The sequence below is a fragment of the Haliotis cracherodii genome, unplaced genomic scaffold (genome assembly GCF_022045235.1).
Source record: "Haliotis cracherodii isolate W230 unplaced genomic scaffold, xgHalCrac1.p SCAF_1, whole genome shotgun sequence".
In the NCBI taxonomy this organism is placed as follows: domain Eukaryota; kingdom Metazoa; phylum Mollusca; class Gastropoda; order Lepetellida; family Haliotidae; genus Haliotis; species Haliotis cracherodii.
In genome coordinates, this window is record NW_027266264.1 from 85,062,840 (window position 1) to 85,080,318 (window position 17,479).

At 41.8% G+C, this 17,479-nt stretch overlaps 1 protein-coding gene and 1 long non-coding RNA gene across 3 annotated transcripts; both read right to left on the reverse strand.

The window, feature by feature from the left end:
- Nucleotides 1-653: 653 nt before the first annotated feature.
- LOC139451894 (uncharacterized) lies at nucleotides 654-2,912 on the reverse strand. 2 transcript variants are annotated; one of them, XR_011652350.1, is made up of 4 exons: nucleotides 2,501-2,912; nucleotides 2,200-2,303; nucleotides 1,311-1,594; nucleotides 654-817 (listed from the first exon to the last, which is right to left on the reverse strand). It is a non-coding gene; the product is annotated as an uncharacterized lncRNA (long non-coding RNA). The 2 variants fall into 2 exon arrangements; XR_011652349.1 differs by having other exon boundaries at nucleotides 2,200-2,912.
- Nucleotides 2,913-9,227: 6,315 nt separating this feature from the next.
- Nucleotides 9,228-16,305, reverse strand: LOC139470102 (6-pyruvoyl tetrahydrobiopterin synthase-like). Its single transcript, XM_071252399.1, has 6 exons — nucleotides 16,198-16,305; nucleotides 12,731-12,810; nucleotides 12,247-12,269; nucleotides 10,697-10,753; nucleotides 10,299-10,369; nucleotides 9,228-9,378 (listed from the first exon to the last, which is right to left on the reverse strand). Exons 1-6 carry the CDS (start codon nucleotides 16,269-16,271, stop codon nucleotides 9,228-9,230), a joined length of 456 nt encoding a protein of 151 aa, XP_071108500.1. The 5' UTR covers nucleotides 16,272-16,305.
- Nucleotides 16,306-17,479: the final 1,174 nt, after the last annotated feature.

Here is a 17,479-nt window from a genome sequence, read left to right on the forward strand (position 1 = left end):
ATATACACTGGTCATATTATGAGAAAAATGTTTGTGTATCATGGAAAGATGAATAAATATCCCTATCATATGAAGTGTATGATTTATACTCCTGCATAAGTAAAACATTTGTGTGACAGATTAATGTACATATACTTTAAACGGTTTCACATTCACGATATAATGTCACTGTCGTTGTTCTCCGTCAGCCGGTCCTTGTTGGCGATGTGATTACTGTCGCCTCGTGACCTCCATGGGTCTGTGGACATAGTGTGGATGGCGACTCGCCGCTGTGTGTGTGAATCAGTCTACGGCGAGGTCACCGATACACTCTCTTATCCTGTACATTTAGGTTATGTCACTGGAAGAAATGTATAACTCACTGGATATTTACAAGCATAAACTCTTGAATTGTTTGATAGGCATTACGTAGAAGTTGACTGATGACAAAGTAGACACAATCTATTGACAACTTCTTTATTTACTGTAAAGGCGACGTTTCGGTATACAGATGTGGGTTTGTTCTATATATAGACACCCTGACACAATCAACAACGTGTGGCCCAATGGCGTGTACAGACTGTAACAGTAAACAGACACATTGCTCGGAACTGTCACGTCCTTCCGCCGTGGTATATATATATATATATATATATATATATATATATATATATATATATATATATACATACATTCAGCTGGAGACTGTAGCCATATGTAGGAAGAGTGGCGACTGGGACCGTCACACGTGCAATGCAACCACTGCAGCTGGAGACTGTTGGATGATTGATGCACGTGTAAAGCTCTAGGGTGATGACTGATGGCTGCTTCCGGCTTCCTAATATATAATATTGGAATTAGGCAAAATAATTACTTCGTGTATTATAGGTAAATATTTGTGTGTAGATTCAGAAATAGGAATATAATTCATGAAGAAGGGACTCTCTACTATGTTCGCCAAGATGTTTATAGCGCTGGCTGTGGAAGTCCATCTCCACTTATGACACTCACATACATCACTAGAGTTAGCGAGTGAAATCCATTTCGAACAGTATTTCAAGTACATCACCGCGTGTCAGCTGATGTGGGGGAAACAATCAGAATCGGGAAGCTTCGTATCCTGACACTGCTAAGGGACGCAACTTTTATAGAAAATTGCGGCGCCTTAGATGGCATGTCCACCCGGGCCCGATAGGTATAGATTTGACGATGAGTTAAGTCGTTCATATATCTGTGTATGCTAAATATTTTGTGTGATCTGGTAAGGAACCTGGGTACAAATTTGTCAACTGATGGAAGCGACCGTTAAATCTCTACAACACCTCCCTTACCGTCAGTTTTTTAAACCGGAGTGCCAAGTGAAGTGATGATTCCTCGCTTATCCCATAGTACGACACAGTGTGGTGGTCAAGAAGCCCTTTCCCCGGAAGGAGCAACCTTTGGTCATCAGGAAGATACCCCCGTTTCTGCTCTATCTTGTTCTTCACTTCTCTCATGGTGTCGGATTGTTCGACGTCCACGTAGAACACTTCCCCTCCCTTCACCAGCTTAATAGGCACCTGCATCGCTAGTCATCGACGTGGATAATGGGTCGTATGCAACTCAATTTCCGTAACTGGAAAAGATATATCTATAGTGACCTATTTTGCCCACGCCCACGGCAGCTCGTATTCCCGATTCCAATACATGTTCTGGGCCCGTAGTCATTGTGACTAATATCTAAGATAACTCATGAGACGGTATGACATGAATCATTTCTATACTTATAAGTGTTACTACCAACATACACCATGTTTCAACCCTTTGGACATACTCAGTGTGTACTGAATTACACACACACACGCACGCACGCACGCACGCACGCACGCAGACAGACAAACATATATTGGATGCATGTGGATAGGTCGACATGTGTGGCTGCGAACACGGACAATTTAAAAATCAGATCAGTTCTGTAAAAATTATTCCGACACAATCGGGGGCATATAATTCAGGTAATGTTGTCTTTATAAACAGTGTGACACAAACGTGAGTCATTCATTGGTTACACAATAATATATGATCAAAATTATCAAAATTCCATTTTCTCATGACGAGATCTTGTTTTTTAATCATACTACAATTCTAGTGGTTTAACTACTAAGCTCAAATTCTCAACAGTTATATTTGTGTCATCTGTAACGTGACCCGATAAACTCGATGCCTCAAGAATGGTTGTACCTTGTGCTGTATCTCATATCAGACCGCCTCTGTGGCCTAGTGGTAGATCGAGCGTCCGCCCGGAGAGCGGAAGGTCCGTGGTTCGATCCCAGGCCGCGTCACACCTAAAGACGTTAAAATATGGTACTTGTTAAAACAACAACTCGACTTAGAGACAGTACACTGTGTCTGAGTTGGGTATTCATGTTAAACTGCGACATGGTATCTCAGTCAGCTAGCACTATAAATCGTCATAGTACAAGCAGCCTCACACATGAGTGCATTAATCTTGGTCGCGACGTTAAAGTCATTTTCACTTCACCTCTATCTCATATCAGTGACGAGGTGATCGAGTTTCCTTATCAATATTTGGATTCTTGGGGAAAACCTTGGTCTCCTGGCTCGTCCGTGGTTTTGAAATCGGACGCGAGTATTGATCCAAGTGTAACCGTCATTTAATCATGTTGCTTTCGACAACCAATATTTAGGTACATTTGACACTTCACATCCACCGAATGTATTGTCTTGGATAGCGTGCCACTGTGAACCTCAATGGACACCCCAGAGACATAAACATATGGTCCGGACACACAATCCACTGCTAGCTCACTCGACGCTTAAAGAATGGTCGTCCATTTCCTTTTCATCTGTAGTGTTCGAGTCAAGTGATTGTGTAGAACAGGTAGACATTATTGTGCAATGTGGCCTAGCGCGGGCTGACGACTAAACATGTCGACCACCAAGTAAACAATGTCAGCGACAGCGCGAGTCGGTGGTATGAGAAGATGTGTAGAGTTGCCTCCCTTTCCCGCCCAATTCTTCCCAATTTGGATTCTTCCTTCATTGCAACTCTCTAGCTGTATAATGCTCTGTATTTAATCTCCTGTATTTATTGGTCGCATACATCTACGAAGTTTCCTGCAGTCACCGATCCATCTTCGATTATTCAGTGTATTATATCGCCATTCCCCGTACCCATTCGGGTACTTCGCACAGAATTACTGTCGCTCTTCCAGAGTAACTTGACAGTCGATTATTAATCATTCGATTCGAGTCCAAAACGAAGTTAAGGTAGTGATGTTCACTACAAGGGTAGCCTATTTATCATTAAACTACAATGTAGTAGATGCAATGTAGTCAAGGGGCCTGCATGAATAGCTCCATGTTGTGTGTTCCGTACCCAAGTATTTCATGCAACATCTCAGTTGTGTTTTGTAGTTAAACGCCGCACTCGGAAATATTTAGATCCTAAACAAAAAACACAAATGTAAACAGGTTCCTTGTCCCATAATATTGACATGTTAAGGTCTAAACACGTTTTGGATTGTGTTGAACATCTAATCGTGTTTATGGCCTAAACGTGGGTAAGACCCACGTGGGTTAATAGACGAGGACCAAGAAGGTTTTATATCTGGAGGACACTTGGGTGAGATTACTAGACTAATTTATGACTTGATGGAACGAACTGAAACGTTTCAAATGCCAGGATTACTGCTACTAATTGACATCGAAAAGACATTTGATTCAGTTTATTGGACATTATTGCTAAACATTGTTCTTCTTTAATTTAGGACATGCTATATTCGCAGATTATTTACTGTATTTCACGAAGGAATTCAATCCAATGTATTAGTTAATGGTTATGGATTAGACATGTTCAGTATATTTAGGGGCTGTCGTCAAGGAGATCCGATTTCACCTTATTTATTCATTTTGTTTGCCGAAATACTTGGAATAATGGTCAGAAATAATGCACATGTAGGGAATACAGTTTGGGAATGTCCACTTCCTTATACATGTACATCACTTTGTAGACGATACAACTTGTACCAGATGCATCTGAACGCTGTCTACACGCAGTCTACAAGTACTTAATTTTTGCACGATTCCCTGGACTAAAAGTTAACATTGATGAGACACGGTTTAGATGGATAGGGTGGAGAGAAAGATCAAGAATAAAGCTATATCTACAGTAGAAACTAAACTCTGCTCAAGGTCTATTTGCCCTCCTTGGAATATCCTATTGTCTTGAGTTAGCAGACATGATTGATTGGAATTATACTACTCAAAATTTGATAAGGATCACTAGGTGATATGTGTGTAAGTTACCACAAACATAACAAAATACATGACTCTGACTCAGAAACGTGTTTAATCATGTTATGAATGAAAATTCATGAACGGCATGAACTTGTATCAATATGGAATGTTTGAAATCTGCAAACACCAAAAGGCATTTCATTAAAAAATGTTAACAGCAAACAAGAGAAAGAATTACACAGTTATGAGGGATAGTCCATCATTACACTTAGTCGATGAAGTGTCAATATCGAGTATGACCTCCCCTTGCATCAATGACGGCCTGACAACGTCGAGATATGCTGTCAATAAGCACCCGGATGTTCCCAATGGGAAGGTTGTTCCACTCTTCCACGAGGGCATGTCCGAGCTCTGCCAAAGTCGTGGGTTGTGCTCTACGGCGTGAAAGGGCAACCTGCAGCATGTTCCAGACATGCTCAATCGGGATCAAGTCCGGCGAGCGCGCTGGCCAATCCATGCGGACAATTGTCTCCTGCTCAAGATACTGCTCAACCACCCTGGCGCGATGAGGACGGGCGTTATCATCCATCAGGATGAACTCAGGGCCAACAGCACCAGCGTAGGGTCTGACGTACACATCGAGGATCTCATCCCGGTACCTCACCCCCGTCATTGTTCCTCTCTCCAGGACATGAAGATCTGTCCTTCCATCTCTGTTGATTCCACCCCATACCATGATGGAACCACCACCATAACGGTCATGTTCACTGATGTTGGCATCATGGAAACATTCACGATGTCGTCGCCACACCCGCTGCCTCCTGTCTGTAAAGTCCAAACAATACCTGGACTCATCGGTGGACAGAACTGGAACCCAATCGTTCCGTGTCCAAGTGACATGATCTTCAGCCCATTCCAATCGCTCCCGCCGGTGTCGAACAGTCAGGTGGATTCGGACACATGCCCTTCTCGAGTAGAGACCTGCATTGTGAAGACGATTCCGTATCGTCTGAGTGGACACATTCACCCCCGAGGCGTTCAGGAGGTCGTTACGTAGGCTGGTTGCTGTCCAGAAGGGATGACGTCGTGCCTGAAGAGCCACAAAATGATCTTGGCGTTGGGTTGTCGACCTCGGACGACCACCCCCATGTCGGTGTGCTGCTGTACCAAAAGTTTGCTGTCGGGACCAGGCCCTGCTTCCAACGCTCTGGCTGACGTTTGGTGCATTGGCAACGTCACGTTGTGAATAGCCAGCATCAAGCATTCCAATACATCTGCCCAGTTGTTCTGTCGTCAGGCGACGCCTTACACGTTGAGGGGGCATTGCGTAGGTAAACGTAGTGTAAACACTCAATTGAGTTTACAGTTTCAGAATGAATCAGACACCGTTGCCTGATTGGAAATCGTGCAATGGTAGCAAAAGCAAGAACTGTGCTGTGAAACGCATTTCCCATGGCATGAAATGCACGTGCACGTGTGTTGGAGACGTTTTTGATTTCACTTGAACACAATATTGCCAGTTATGCAGTTATTTTGTTTTTTTATTCAGAAAAATATCTACGATCCTTATCAAATTTTGAGTAGTATATATAGAGCCTTTTAGATATTGTAAAACACGAATGTTTATTCGGTTAGTTCGACACCTAACTCACCTCGGCCGGAATTTAATGTTAAAATCTCTTGTTTTGCCAAAATTAAACCACATGTTTTCAGCGAATAGATTGTGAATAGACGGATGACGGATGACGCACGCCGTACAAAGACAGATGACAATACGTCATATAATCCTTTAGGTCATCTTGCATGTATGGATAAAAAGTAAGCTAACTAGAACTGTCCTATGGGGAATAAATGAAGGCATGTCGTACAGTACCCGTAACTACACCTACGTACATACCTGAAAGAAATCGATGTAGTAGTTTAGAAGTTGTCCAGACAAATTGAAATGATAAGTAATAAAAGGCAATAACTCGGCCAAAATGAAAAAAACACACAAACAATTGCAATGTGCCCAACAACTTGTTGAAGCGGCCACGTGTACAATGTTTAATTGAAATCAGTCAATTAGTTCAGAAGGAATTGTCCGGAAAGTTATTTTCTGCTGATTCTTTTGTACGCCCTAACTTCGAATGGAGCCGACAACTGATGCTCATCACCTTCCAGAGCAGCAGCTGGCATGTCCACAATAATGAGCCTGTCATAACATACCGTGTCGTAGTTTAACATGGATACCCCACTCAGACTGACCCTAATTTGAGTCGCCAAGTCCTTTATTTATCCGAGCACCAGTCAGGGTAACAACAAGTAGTGGCTCGTTTTGTATGATGCGGCCGGATATCGAACCATTGACCATTCCCTCTCGGGGTAAACTCCCTATCCACTACCACAGAGGGAGTGGTAATTGTGTTAACGTTACTTAAATGTATTGCCTTTCCGTGACGTCATGGTCAGTGTAAGCTTAACTTTACAGCTCGCCTGGTCAGCCAAGTGTCATTTAAGTCAACGAGTATATGTTCTATTGGTCCTTACTCTGAACTGTCTCCACGAACATGCATGTACCGCATCTCACACACTAGTGAACACAACACAAGGTTTATGTCCTCAAGTCTTCATCGACCATGCCATCATGTCTTATATGCCAATTCTGAAATGACCATATCTCACGTCTTCAAAGGCCATGTGTCACACCTTCAATTGACCATGTCCTTAAATTTCCAACGAACATGTCCTGAAGTCTCCAATGACTATGTCGCAAGTCTTCAATGTCCATGTCCTCATTTTTTCAGTGACCATGTTCTAATGTCTTCGATGTCCATTTCCTCAAGTCTCCAATGACCATACCCTCAAGTCTTCAATAACCATGTCCTCAAGTCTGTAATGTCCGTGTCTCAAATTTTCAACGTCCATGTCTTCAAGTCTCCAATGACCACACCCTCAAGTCTTCAATAACCATGTCTCAAATTTTCAACGTCCATGTCCTCAAGTCTCCAATGACCACACCCTCAAGTCTTCAATAACCATGTCTCAAATTTTCAACATCCATGTCTTCAAGTCTCCAATGACCACACCCTCAAGTCTTCAATAACCATGTCTCAAATTTTCAACGTCCATGTCCTCAAGTCTCCAATGACCACACCCTCAAGTCTTCAATAACCATGTCTCAAATTTTCAACATCCATGTCTTCAAGTCTCCAATGACCACACCCTCAAGTCTTCAATAACCATGTCTCAAATTTTCAACGTCCATGTCCTCAAGTCTCCAATGACCATACCCTCAAGTCTTCAATAACCATGTCTCAAATTTTCAACGTCCATGTCCTCAAGTCTCCAATGACCATACCCTCAAGTCTTCAATAACCATTTCTCAAATTTTCAACGTCCATGTCCTCAAGTCTCCAATGACGATGTCATCAAGTCTCCAATAACCATGTCTCAAATCTTCAACATCCATGTCTTCAATTCTCCAATGACCATACCCTCAAGTCTTCAATAACCATGTCTCAAATCTTCAACGTCCATGTCCTCAAGTCTCCAATGACCATACCCTCAAGTCTTCAATAACCATGTCTCAAATCTTCAACGTCCATGTCTTCAAGTCTCCAATGACGATGTCATCAAGTCTCCAATAACCATGTCTCAAATCTTCAACATCCATGTCCTCAGTTCTCTAATGAACATGTCCATATGTCTCCAATGACGATGTCATCAAGTCTCCAATGACCATGTCTTTATGTCGTTAAACCTCATATCTCCAGTTGTATGTTTCAGGTTCATCCAGTCACAGGAATGGTCTTCAACCTTACCACACTAAGCCGCCTTATGACTGTAAGAATATGCATGTAGAAATGTGTCTGTATGTGTGTAGGTGTGCCTGTGTGCATATGTTCAGCGATGCATGTGTTTTTGCGCATGCTTTGAACTGTAATGTGTCATGTTTGTAAATATTTGTATGGATCGGTAAAAGTGTCTTTGTAAAGGTGTGTTTCTCTATTGATGTACTTTTAACTGTGTTTCTATAACTGTATGTCGTTCTAATGGTGTGTTAACAATCGTAATAGTCATTCTTTATCCATCATTGGTAAGGGACGAGTTACTATTGAGAAAACCGTATAAACAGGATTATGATTCAAATAGCTATGTTTTTTGTTACAATTTTAACAATGTTTTTGGGATCTATTTTAACTTAATAACAGCGGTCTTTGACATAAGAAGGAAACTACACTGTGATGCAGGTCGTAGACCTCTTGGTTGAATCCATTTGCATGCGTAAGGTGCTGACAGACCAAAGATCAAAAGTGGGACTCGAACCAAAATTTAACGGATGATGGCATGGAGCAGGGGTGCAAATCTGCAGTTACAGTTCATCAGAGTTTCGTCTGCATCTTTCAAAAGGTGTTTTCTTTGCTGATCGTATGGAAACACACCTATGAATGTAAATGCATATTATGTGTTTCTTTGTCAGTGAGAGAAGAAAAAAAAAGCACACAAATCAATAATGTATTTTTTTTGTTCCAGACTGGGTATGTTGAATATATATATTCGTACAACGTAAATGCGATGGAGTGCAGGGTAGAAGATACAAGTTTGCGCGGACGTGCGCGTTCTCTAGGCACATAATTCGTACAGAGATCGTCCATCATCTATAGCCGACAGCGTACTTACAGAGCGGTAAGTCACCGGCCATTGTTCAAAATCCTCCAAGAATCTTCCAGGAATGCTTACTCATCTCTCTATTAGACGGCCTGCTTGTTTAGAGGATTCCACATTTGTTTTCATTGAGTTATACATTTTACTCTACTTGTGTCTTATGTTCCTCTTTCGCTGTGATAAGAAAGAACAAACAGATACAACTCAATAATGCATTTTATTTGTTCCAGAAAGGGCATGTTGAACATATTCGTGCAATGTAAGTGCGATAGACTGCAGGGTAGCAGATTAAGCTTTCCGCGGACGTGCGCGTTCTCTCCGCGGCAGGTGCCCGTGTGTCTCGCGATCAGCTGCAGGGTCGACTAGTGTAACTGAGAAAGCCCGGCCGCCCTCTCCCCGCGATACGTGGCCGCGTCACTCTCGTTGGACTGCATGTGCACTTCATACAGGAGATCGTCATCGAGCTTACTCTTCAACTGATTCCAGATGAAGATGACAATGTTCTCCGAGGTTCTACAATTAAATCGATGTACAATGCAATGGCAAAGTTAATAATAACAATGGTAACCAGTCACTAGCGAAAAGATCACCACAGAGAATTCTTATAAGTCATGACATGTCATCAACGGATCAGTGAGAATTATATTTGAAGACATGAAAAACAGCAAGATACTTATCACCGACATAATGAGCAAAAAGAAAATGTCTTTATGGATTATATTTTTAGAAATAAGGACGCTCGATGCCCCATTGCTTTTGAGGTAACATATTATATCATTTCTTCCTTTTAATTAAGCATTAAATGGCATTTCTTTCTCTCTCTCAGTGTCGAGCAATAAAACTAAGGGGGCCTTCTGTGTTTCCGAGAACTCCTCTCACATGTTATTTTTCGTGTGTGTTTGTTGTTCAACGCAATATTCCAATTGTATGACGGTAAATAATTAAGTCTGGACCAGACAATCGTTATTGACATCATGAGCAATTGGGATACGATGACCGGAAAAAAGCACTATTACAAGCGTCTGTGTTTCACGCTTCGATCAAACATTTACTGATAATTGAGATTGAATCATTTGTCTATGTCAGGGAAATAATTTGTAATTTAGTTTTGTAATTGTAGTTTTCAGACACGATGGGAACAAAAAGTGCCTTTAACTGGACATTTGTCTACATTTTTGACGAAATGTTAGATGGGTGACAAGGTAAACACAATTAATGGGTTACAACGTCTATATTTTAATGTAATCGCAACGTTTCAATATAGATCCTGTTAACGGAGAAGCAACGGTAGAAGGACCTATACACAAACGTAACGATTGCAGTAAAACAAAAAGGTTGTGGTCCAAAAATTGTCCATCTTCTGCTCAGAAGTCATTGTCCTTAACTGAGTCCAATACTGGCTGTACATCTCAAGACTCGGTTAGTCAACTCACGTGACCGTATTCCGGAAGTGGGGGACGTCGACGTTGATGTTTTTGTGGTCGAGGACATCCATGATGCATTCCTAGAATCATAACTGAATCATAATCCTGTTCATACAGATTTCTGAAAAGTAACACGTTCCTTACCAATGATGGATAAGGAATGACTATTACGATTGTTAACACACCATTAGAGCGACATACAGTTATAGAAACACAGTTAAAAGTACATCAATAGAGAAATACACCTTTACAAAGACACTTTTACCGATACATACAAATACAGAGACATATTTACAAACATGACACATTACAGTTCAAAGCATGCGCAAAAACACATGCATCGCTGAACATATTCACACATGCACATCTACACATAAACTGAAACATTTCTACATGCATATTCTTACAGTCATAAGGCGTCTTAGTATGGTAAGGTTGAAGACCATCCCCGTGACTGGATGAACCTGAAACATACAACTGGAGACATGAACGTTAACGACATAAAGACATGGTCATTGGAGACTTGATGACATCGTCATTGGAGACATATGGACATGGTCATTGAAGACTTGAGGACATGGACGTTGAAGATTTGAGACATAGTCATTGGAGACTTGAGGGCATGATCATTGGAGACTTAATGACATCGTCACTGGAAACTTGAGGACATGGACATTGGAGACATATGGACATGTTCATTGGAGACTTGAGGACATGGACATTGGAGACATATGGACATATTCATTGGAGACTTGAGGACATGGACGTTGGAGACATATGGACATATTCATTGGAGACTTGAGGACATGGACATTGGAGACATATGGACATATTCATTGGAGACTTGAGGACATGGACGTTGAAGATTTCAGACATAGTCATAGGAGACTTGAGGGCATGATCATTGGAGACTTAATGACATCGTCACTGGAAACTTGAGGACATGGACATTGGAGACATATGGACATGGACATTGGAGACATATGGACATGTTCATTGGAGACTTGAGGACATGGACGTTGGAGACATATGGACATATTCATTGGAGACTTGAGGACATGGACGTTGAAGATTTCAGACATAGTCATAGGAGACTTGAGGGCATGATCATTGGAGACTTAATGACATCGTCACTGGAAACTTGAGGACATGGACATTGGAGACATATGGACATGTTCATTGGAGACTTGAGGACATGGTCATTGAAGACTTGAGGACATGGTCATTGGAGACTTGATGACATGGACATTGGAGACATATGGACATGTTCAATGGAGACTTCAGGACATGGACATTAAAGATTTGAAACATAGTCATTGGAGACTTGAGGGCATGATCATTGGAGACTTGAGGGCATGATCATCGGAGACTTGAGGGCATGATCATTGGAGACTTGAGGACATGGTCATTGAAGACATAAGGATATGATCATTGGAGACTTGAGGACATCTTCAAACGAGATTTGAGGACATGGACATTGGAGACATATGGACATGTTCATTGGAGATTTGAGGGCATTGTGGAAGGAAGCATTAATTTGTATGTGTAAGATTCAATGTGATATCCTAGGCAGGACAATGGTAAGTTTGTGGAAGGAAGCATTAATCTGTATTTGTAAAATTCAATGTGATATCCTAAGGAGAACAATGGTCAGTTTGTGAAAGGAAGCATTAATTTGTATGTGTAAGATTCAATGTGATATCCTAGGCAGGACAATGGTAAGTTTGTGGAAGGAAGCATTAATCTGTATTTGTAAAATTCAATGTGATATCCTAAGGAGAACAATGGTCAGTTTGTGAAAGGAAGCATTAATTTGTATGTGTAAGATTCAATGTGATATCCAAGGCAGGACAATGGTCAGTTTGTGAAAGGAAGCATTAATCTGTATGTGTAAGATTCAATGTGATATCCTAGGCAGGACAATGATCAGTTTGTGGAAGGAATGTTTTCTACTCACCGGTCCACGCAGCGTCACACGAACTGTGAACAAGAAGAGGGAAATGTAGAGCACAATTACATTACCTAAGTCAAGCAATCCTACTGATGAAATTTAAAATAGGATACTGTCGCGATATGGCTGAAATATTATGGATGCCAAATTGAACATCAACAAGATAGTTACATCGATGTAAATGAAACAATATAATTAGCCGCCATCGCGATACCACCCCCTCCCCACAAAAACAAAACAAAACAAACAAACAACAACAAAACATCAAAAACATCAACAAAAACACAACAAAAGTTGTATTTATTACAATGAACTAATGTTACACTATGTATCCATAAAGGCTGTTTCTGCAACTTCCACCGGATAACAGTGCTCTTGATCATCAACTTACATGAAACAAAATTATTGCTATTTTGTTCTTTATCTCATTTGTTTCTGACATTTCTTTCGACCCATGATGCATGTCACTTAGCCCTTGTACTGATCTTACCTTTGTAGTTGTGGCCATGGCCATTTACAGAACTGCATTTTCCAAATATTTTCTCATTTTCCACATCTGTCAGCTGTTCACTACGGAAGAAGTATTTATCCAGACAATGGTTTGAATGTTTACATGAGTAGTGAAACCTCGTTAATCCAGACAGTTAACTATAGTCATATGAAAGAATTGGATGTTCTTTAACTATTTTAAGAAGTATATATACATAAAGAAAAGAGTTCAGTACACCCTAGTCTATGTCATTATTGTTTGGTCCCAATATTTGTAACAGTAATGAAAGATATAATTACGGGAAGAATTTGTTTTCTCGAGATGATGTAATCTGTCATGCGTGACGAAAGCTCACGTGCCATGCATAGTATGCCCTTGCATCATGCATGGTATGCCCGTGCATCATGCTACCCTCGCGTACCTCTAAAAACAGTATATCCAAACGTTAAAATTGCTTTCTTAAGCTTGGTTTTAAACAGTTATTCCATGACATTGTGTGACCATTGAACGAAGGCGATTATCAAACGTCACAAGATGGCAAATAATCGGCATGCATAACGCAGGAATGTCTTGTAATGCCATTGGTCGAAATTTAGGGTATCATCACACTGTCGTAAGCCGTTTAGTCGAGAAATATGCTCAAACCAGTGATGACTGGAGCCATGAGACGTAGGGTGACGGGCACGTGGCGGTTATACCCGCGACTGAACTGTTTCACGCGTCATGTCAAGTAGAGACTTTCAGGAACATTTTCACATGAAACATCAAACGTAACTCTATTACTTAATCCTTCAGCTCCATACTTTTTTGAGGCATTGTCTAAGGTCAAGAACAGTACCTGTGTTACCATGATGTTTTTGTCAGTAAATTTCAATCACAACTTGCCAAAATCTTCTTTATTTGTTGTCAAATGTTTGTTCTATCCGATGATATTGGTATCGCCCAGCTCACGTGGTCAGTCATCCCATGCCATGATTTTTGCCATTTGTCATGGTTCAGAAATAGGGGTGTGCTTAACCTTTTTCTTTGTGTATATAAGTTTAAAAATTAATCAAATTATATTGTCGCTAGTGTGGTGTATATGTGAAAGTGTGGTGCTGGCAGTAATCACACCGCTAACGTGTGAGTGACGTTTAACATCCTTTGTGCAGCCGTTACATCAGTGTGTGTGTGACGTTTAACACCCTTTGTGCAGCCGTTACATCAGTGTGTGAGTGACGTTTAACACCCTTTGTGCAGCCGTTACATCAGTGTGTGAGTGACGTTTAACACCCTTTGGGCAGCCGTTACGTCAGTGTGTGAGTGACGTTTAACACCCTTTGGGCAGCCGTTACATCAGTGTGTGAGTGACGTTTAACACCCTTTGTACAACTGTTATGTCAGTGTGTGAGTGACGTTTAACGCCCATTGTACAGCTGTTACATCCGTGTGTGAGTGACGTTTAACACCCTTTGTACAGCTGTTACATCAGTGTGTGGGTGACGTTTAACACCCTTTGTACAGCTGTTACATCTGTGTGTGAGTGACGTTAAACGCCCTTTGTACAGCTTTTACAAAAGTGTGTGAGTGACGTTTAACACCCTTTGGGCAGCCGTTTCATCCTTGTCTGAGTGACGTTTAACACCCTTTGGGCAGCCGTTTCATCCTTGTCTGAGTGACGTTTAACACCCTTTGGGCAGCCGTTACGTCAGTGTGTGTGTGACGTTTAACACCTTTTGTACAGCTGTTACATCAGTGTGTGGGTGACGTTTAACACCCTTTGTACAGCTGTTACATCAGTGAGTGAGTGACGTTTAACACCCTTTGTACAGCCGTTACATCCGTGTGTGAGTGACGTTTAACACCCTTTGGGCAGCTGTTACATCAGTGTGTGAGTGACGTTTAACACCCTTTGGGCAGCCGTTACATCAGTGTTTGTGTGACGTTTAACACCCTTTGTACAGCTGTTACATCAGTGTGTGAGTGACGTTTAACACCCTTTGTACAGCTGTTACATCAGTGTGTGGGTGACGTTTAACACCCTTTGTACAACTGTTATGTCAGTGTGTGAGTGACGTTTAACACCCTTTGGGCAGCCGTTACGTCAGTGTGTGTGTGACGTTTAACACCCTTTGTACAGCTGTTTTATCCGTGTGTGAGTGACGTTTAACACCTTTTGTACAGCTGTTACATAAGTGTGTGAGTAACGTTTAACACCCTTTGTACAGCCGTTACATCAGTGTGTGAGTGACGTTTAACACCCTTTGGGCAGCCGTTACGTCAGTGTGTGTGTGTGTGACGTTTAACACCCTTTGTACAGCTGTTACATCAGTGTGTGAGTGACGTTTAACACCCTTTGTGCAGCCGTTACATCAGTGTGTGAGTGACGTTTAACACCCTTTGTACAGCTTTTACATAAGTGTGTGAATGACGTATAACACCCATTAGGCAGCCGTTACGTCAGTGTGTGGAATAGTGCCACAGTTTGGAGACGTATACCATTCTAATGAAACCCACGGGCAGTAATCTCACAAGTGGCTATAGTGAATGCCAGATGTTACACGGCTAAAGCAGCAATGACTTCAGTTTCTTAACAACAGTCCTTATTAGCAGATCCTCATAATTGTGTTTTGGTGGGACCGCCTCCGTGGTCTAGTGGTAGAGCGTCCGCCCGGAGAGCGGAAGGTCCGGGGTTCGATCCCCGGCCGCGTCATACCAAAAGACGTTAAAAGATGGTACTTGTTGTTACCCTGTCTGGCGCTCGGCATTAAGGTGGTAAAGCAAGGACTGGTCGGCATGGAGTCAGTATACTGAGTGAGTGAGTTGGGTTTAACGCCGCTTTCAACAGTATTCCAGTTATATCGTGGCGTGTCAGCTTAATGTGGGAGGAAAGTCCGAAGTGATGCGGGTCTCAGACGTTTACCACTTCGGTGAAACCCACGAGCACGGGTATGGTGCTGACAAACCTAGAAACATAATCGCGGCGAACCGGGATTCGAACCCACAATCATAGGTTTCTGGCGTGTCCAAGGGACGCAACTCTGCACAGCGAATCGCGGCGCCTTAGACGACTGGGCCACCCGTGACCCCGTCAGTATACTGTGTCTCAGTGGGGTATTCATGGTATCTCAGTGGGCTAGCACTATAAATCGGCTTGAGTCCGGACTAGTACAAGCAGCCACACACACACGTGCATGCACGTCGCTATATAAGTGCAATTATCTTGGACGCGACGTTAAACCCAATTTCACCTCACCTGTTTTGGTGGCGGTGGGGCGACACAAGTAATCGTTAGCTCGGGTTCGATTCCACATGGCTTCGAAGTGTGAAGACCGTCATATGGCGGGAATATTACTAACGTAGCATAAAAGCTCACAATTGCAACATATATTTATACACGAAATGATTGAAAACACACAGACTATCTCCTATGGACACTATCACCAGTTTACTATTGTCACTAACTAAAAAGACGTTTTGAAGTTTACGTGAAGAGCCTGTGTCCGGCGCTGAATGTTTCCGTTCTGCTGATGTAAACAATTCTGTTCTCGCTCCGCTCCATTGTTACCTGGCGTCCTGCAAGAGAGGGGCAGACCATCCTCGATTATCCAGGGTTTTATATAGCTCCATTCTATCATGACAAATACCCTGCACCGAATCTCCACCAAGCTTCGTTATGAACCATGGTCAAAAGACATGCCGCTAAAGAAGTCGTCCAATCAGATTACACTCATGAGCTGCTGTTAGGGGAGATGAAAATGGTGACGTCACTTCCGAAACGAAACTGTGGTGGCTCTGTAGATTATTACCACGAGTTTACGCAGACTTTGAAATAATGACCAAATCACAATAACAATTATTATGATCTTGAATTTGGTCTGCCATTAACCACTGTCAATCGGACGTGAAAGTGGCTTCGTTAATTTCCCATTAGTGGTTGTACTTTCATTGTTTGTTGTTTAACGCCGCACTCAGCAACATCCTAGCTACTTGACGGCAGTCTGTAAACAATCTGGGTCAGACAATCCACTGACTGTACTGTACTATATAAGCATGTTAAACTATTCAAGTTTTACCAAAGGATCAACGTGGCCTTAGCATGAATAATATTCAGGTTGCCGAACAACAAATGTTCCAAATAAGAACAAAATTACTTATACAGACGTTAATTTAGAAAGCTGTATTACGTTAACAGTAATGTGCGAGTGACAGCAAGTAATTGTTTATTAACATACGAGCTCAGGTAGATGTTCACGTGTTAAATATTAATGAGGCTATTTTTCTCAGTACATCATGTAGCAACACTATCAATAGATTTAAAACAATTAATATGTTTTGGAATTGGAACCCTTGATAAAAGACTCACATACGGGAGGTAACTCTACATACGAATTGTGGCGCCTTAGACGAATGGGCCCACCACCTGTGCCACCTGATGTAGGTGTGAGGTAAAGAAGACAGATACAATCAGTGGGCAGGGCGGCACACCCAAAGCGCCCAACATATTAATATAAATTGCCAATGCATGAGAATGACCAGCCATTGTTCATGTGTTAAATATTAATGAGGCTATTGTTCTTGTTGTATTATAGTACCTTTCACCCATTGTAAGTGCATTCAGTTAAATTTTGCATCCCCTGTGTAATATATTCCGTATTTTCAAGGGTGTAAGTAGATACATGTTGAGTGGCTCGTCCACGGTCTAAGGGAAATCACTCTGTCAGTCCTCTGGAAGTTGTGCCGCTTAGCGCACTGTCAAATTGAAAGCGC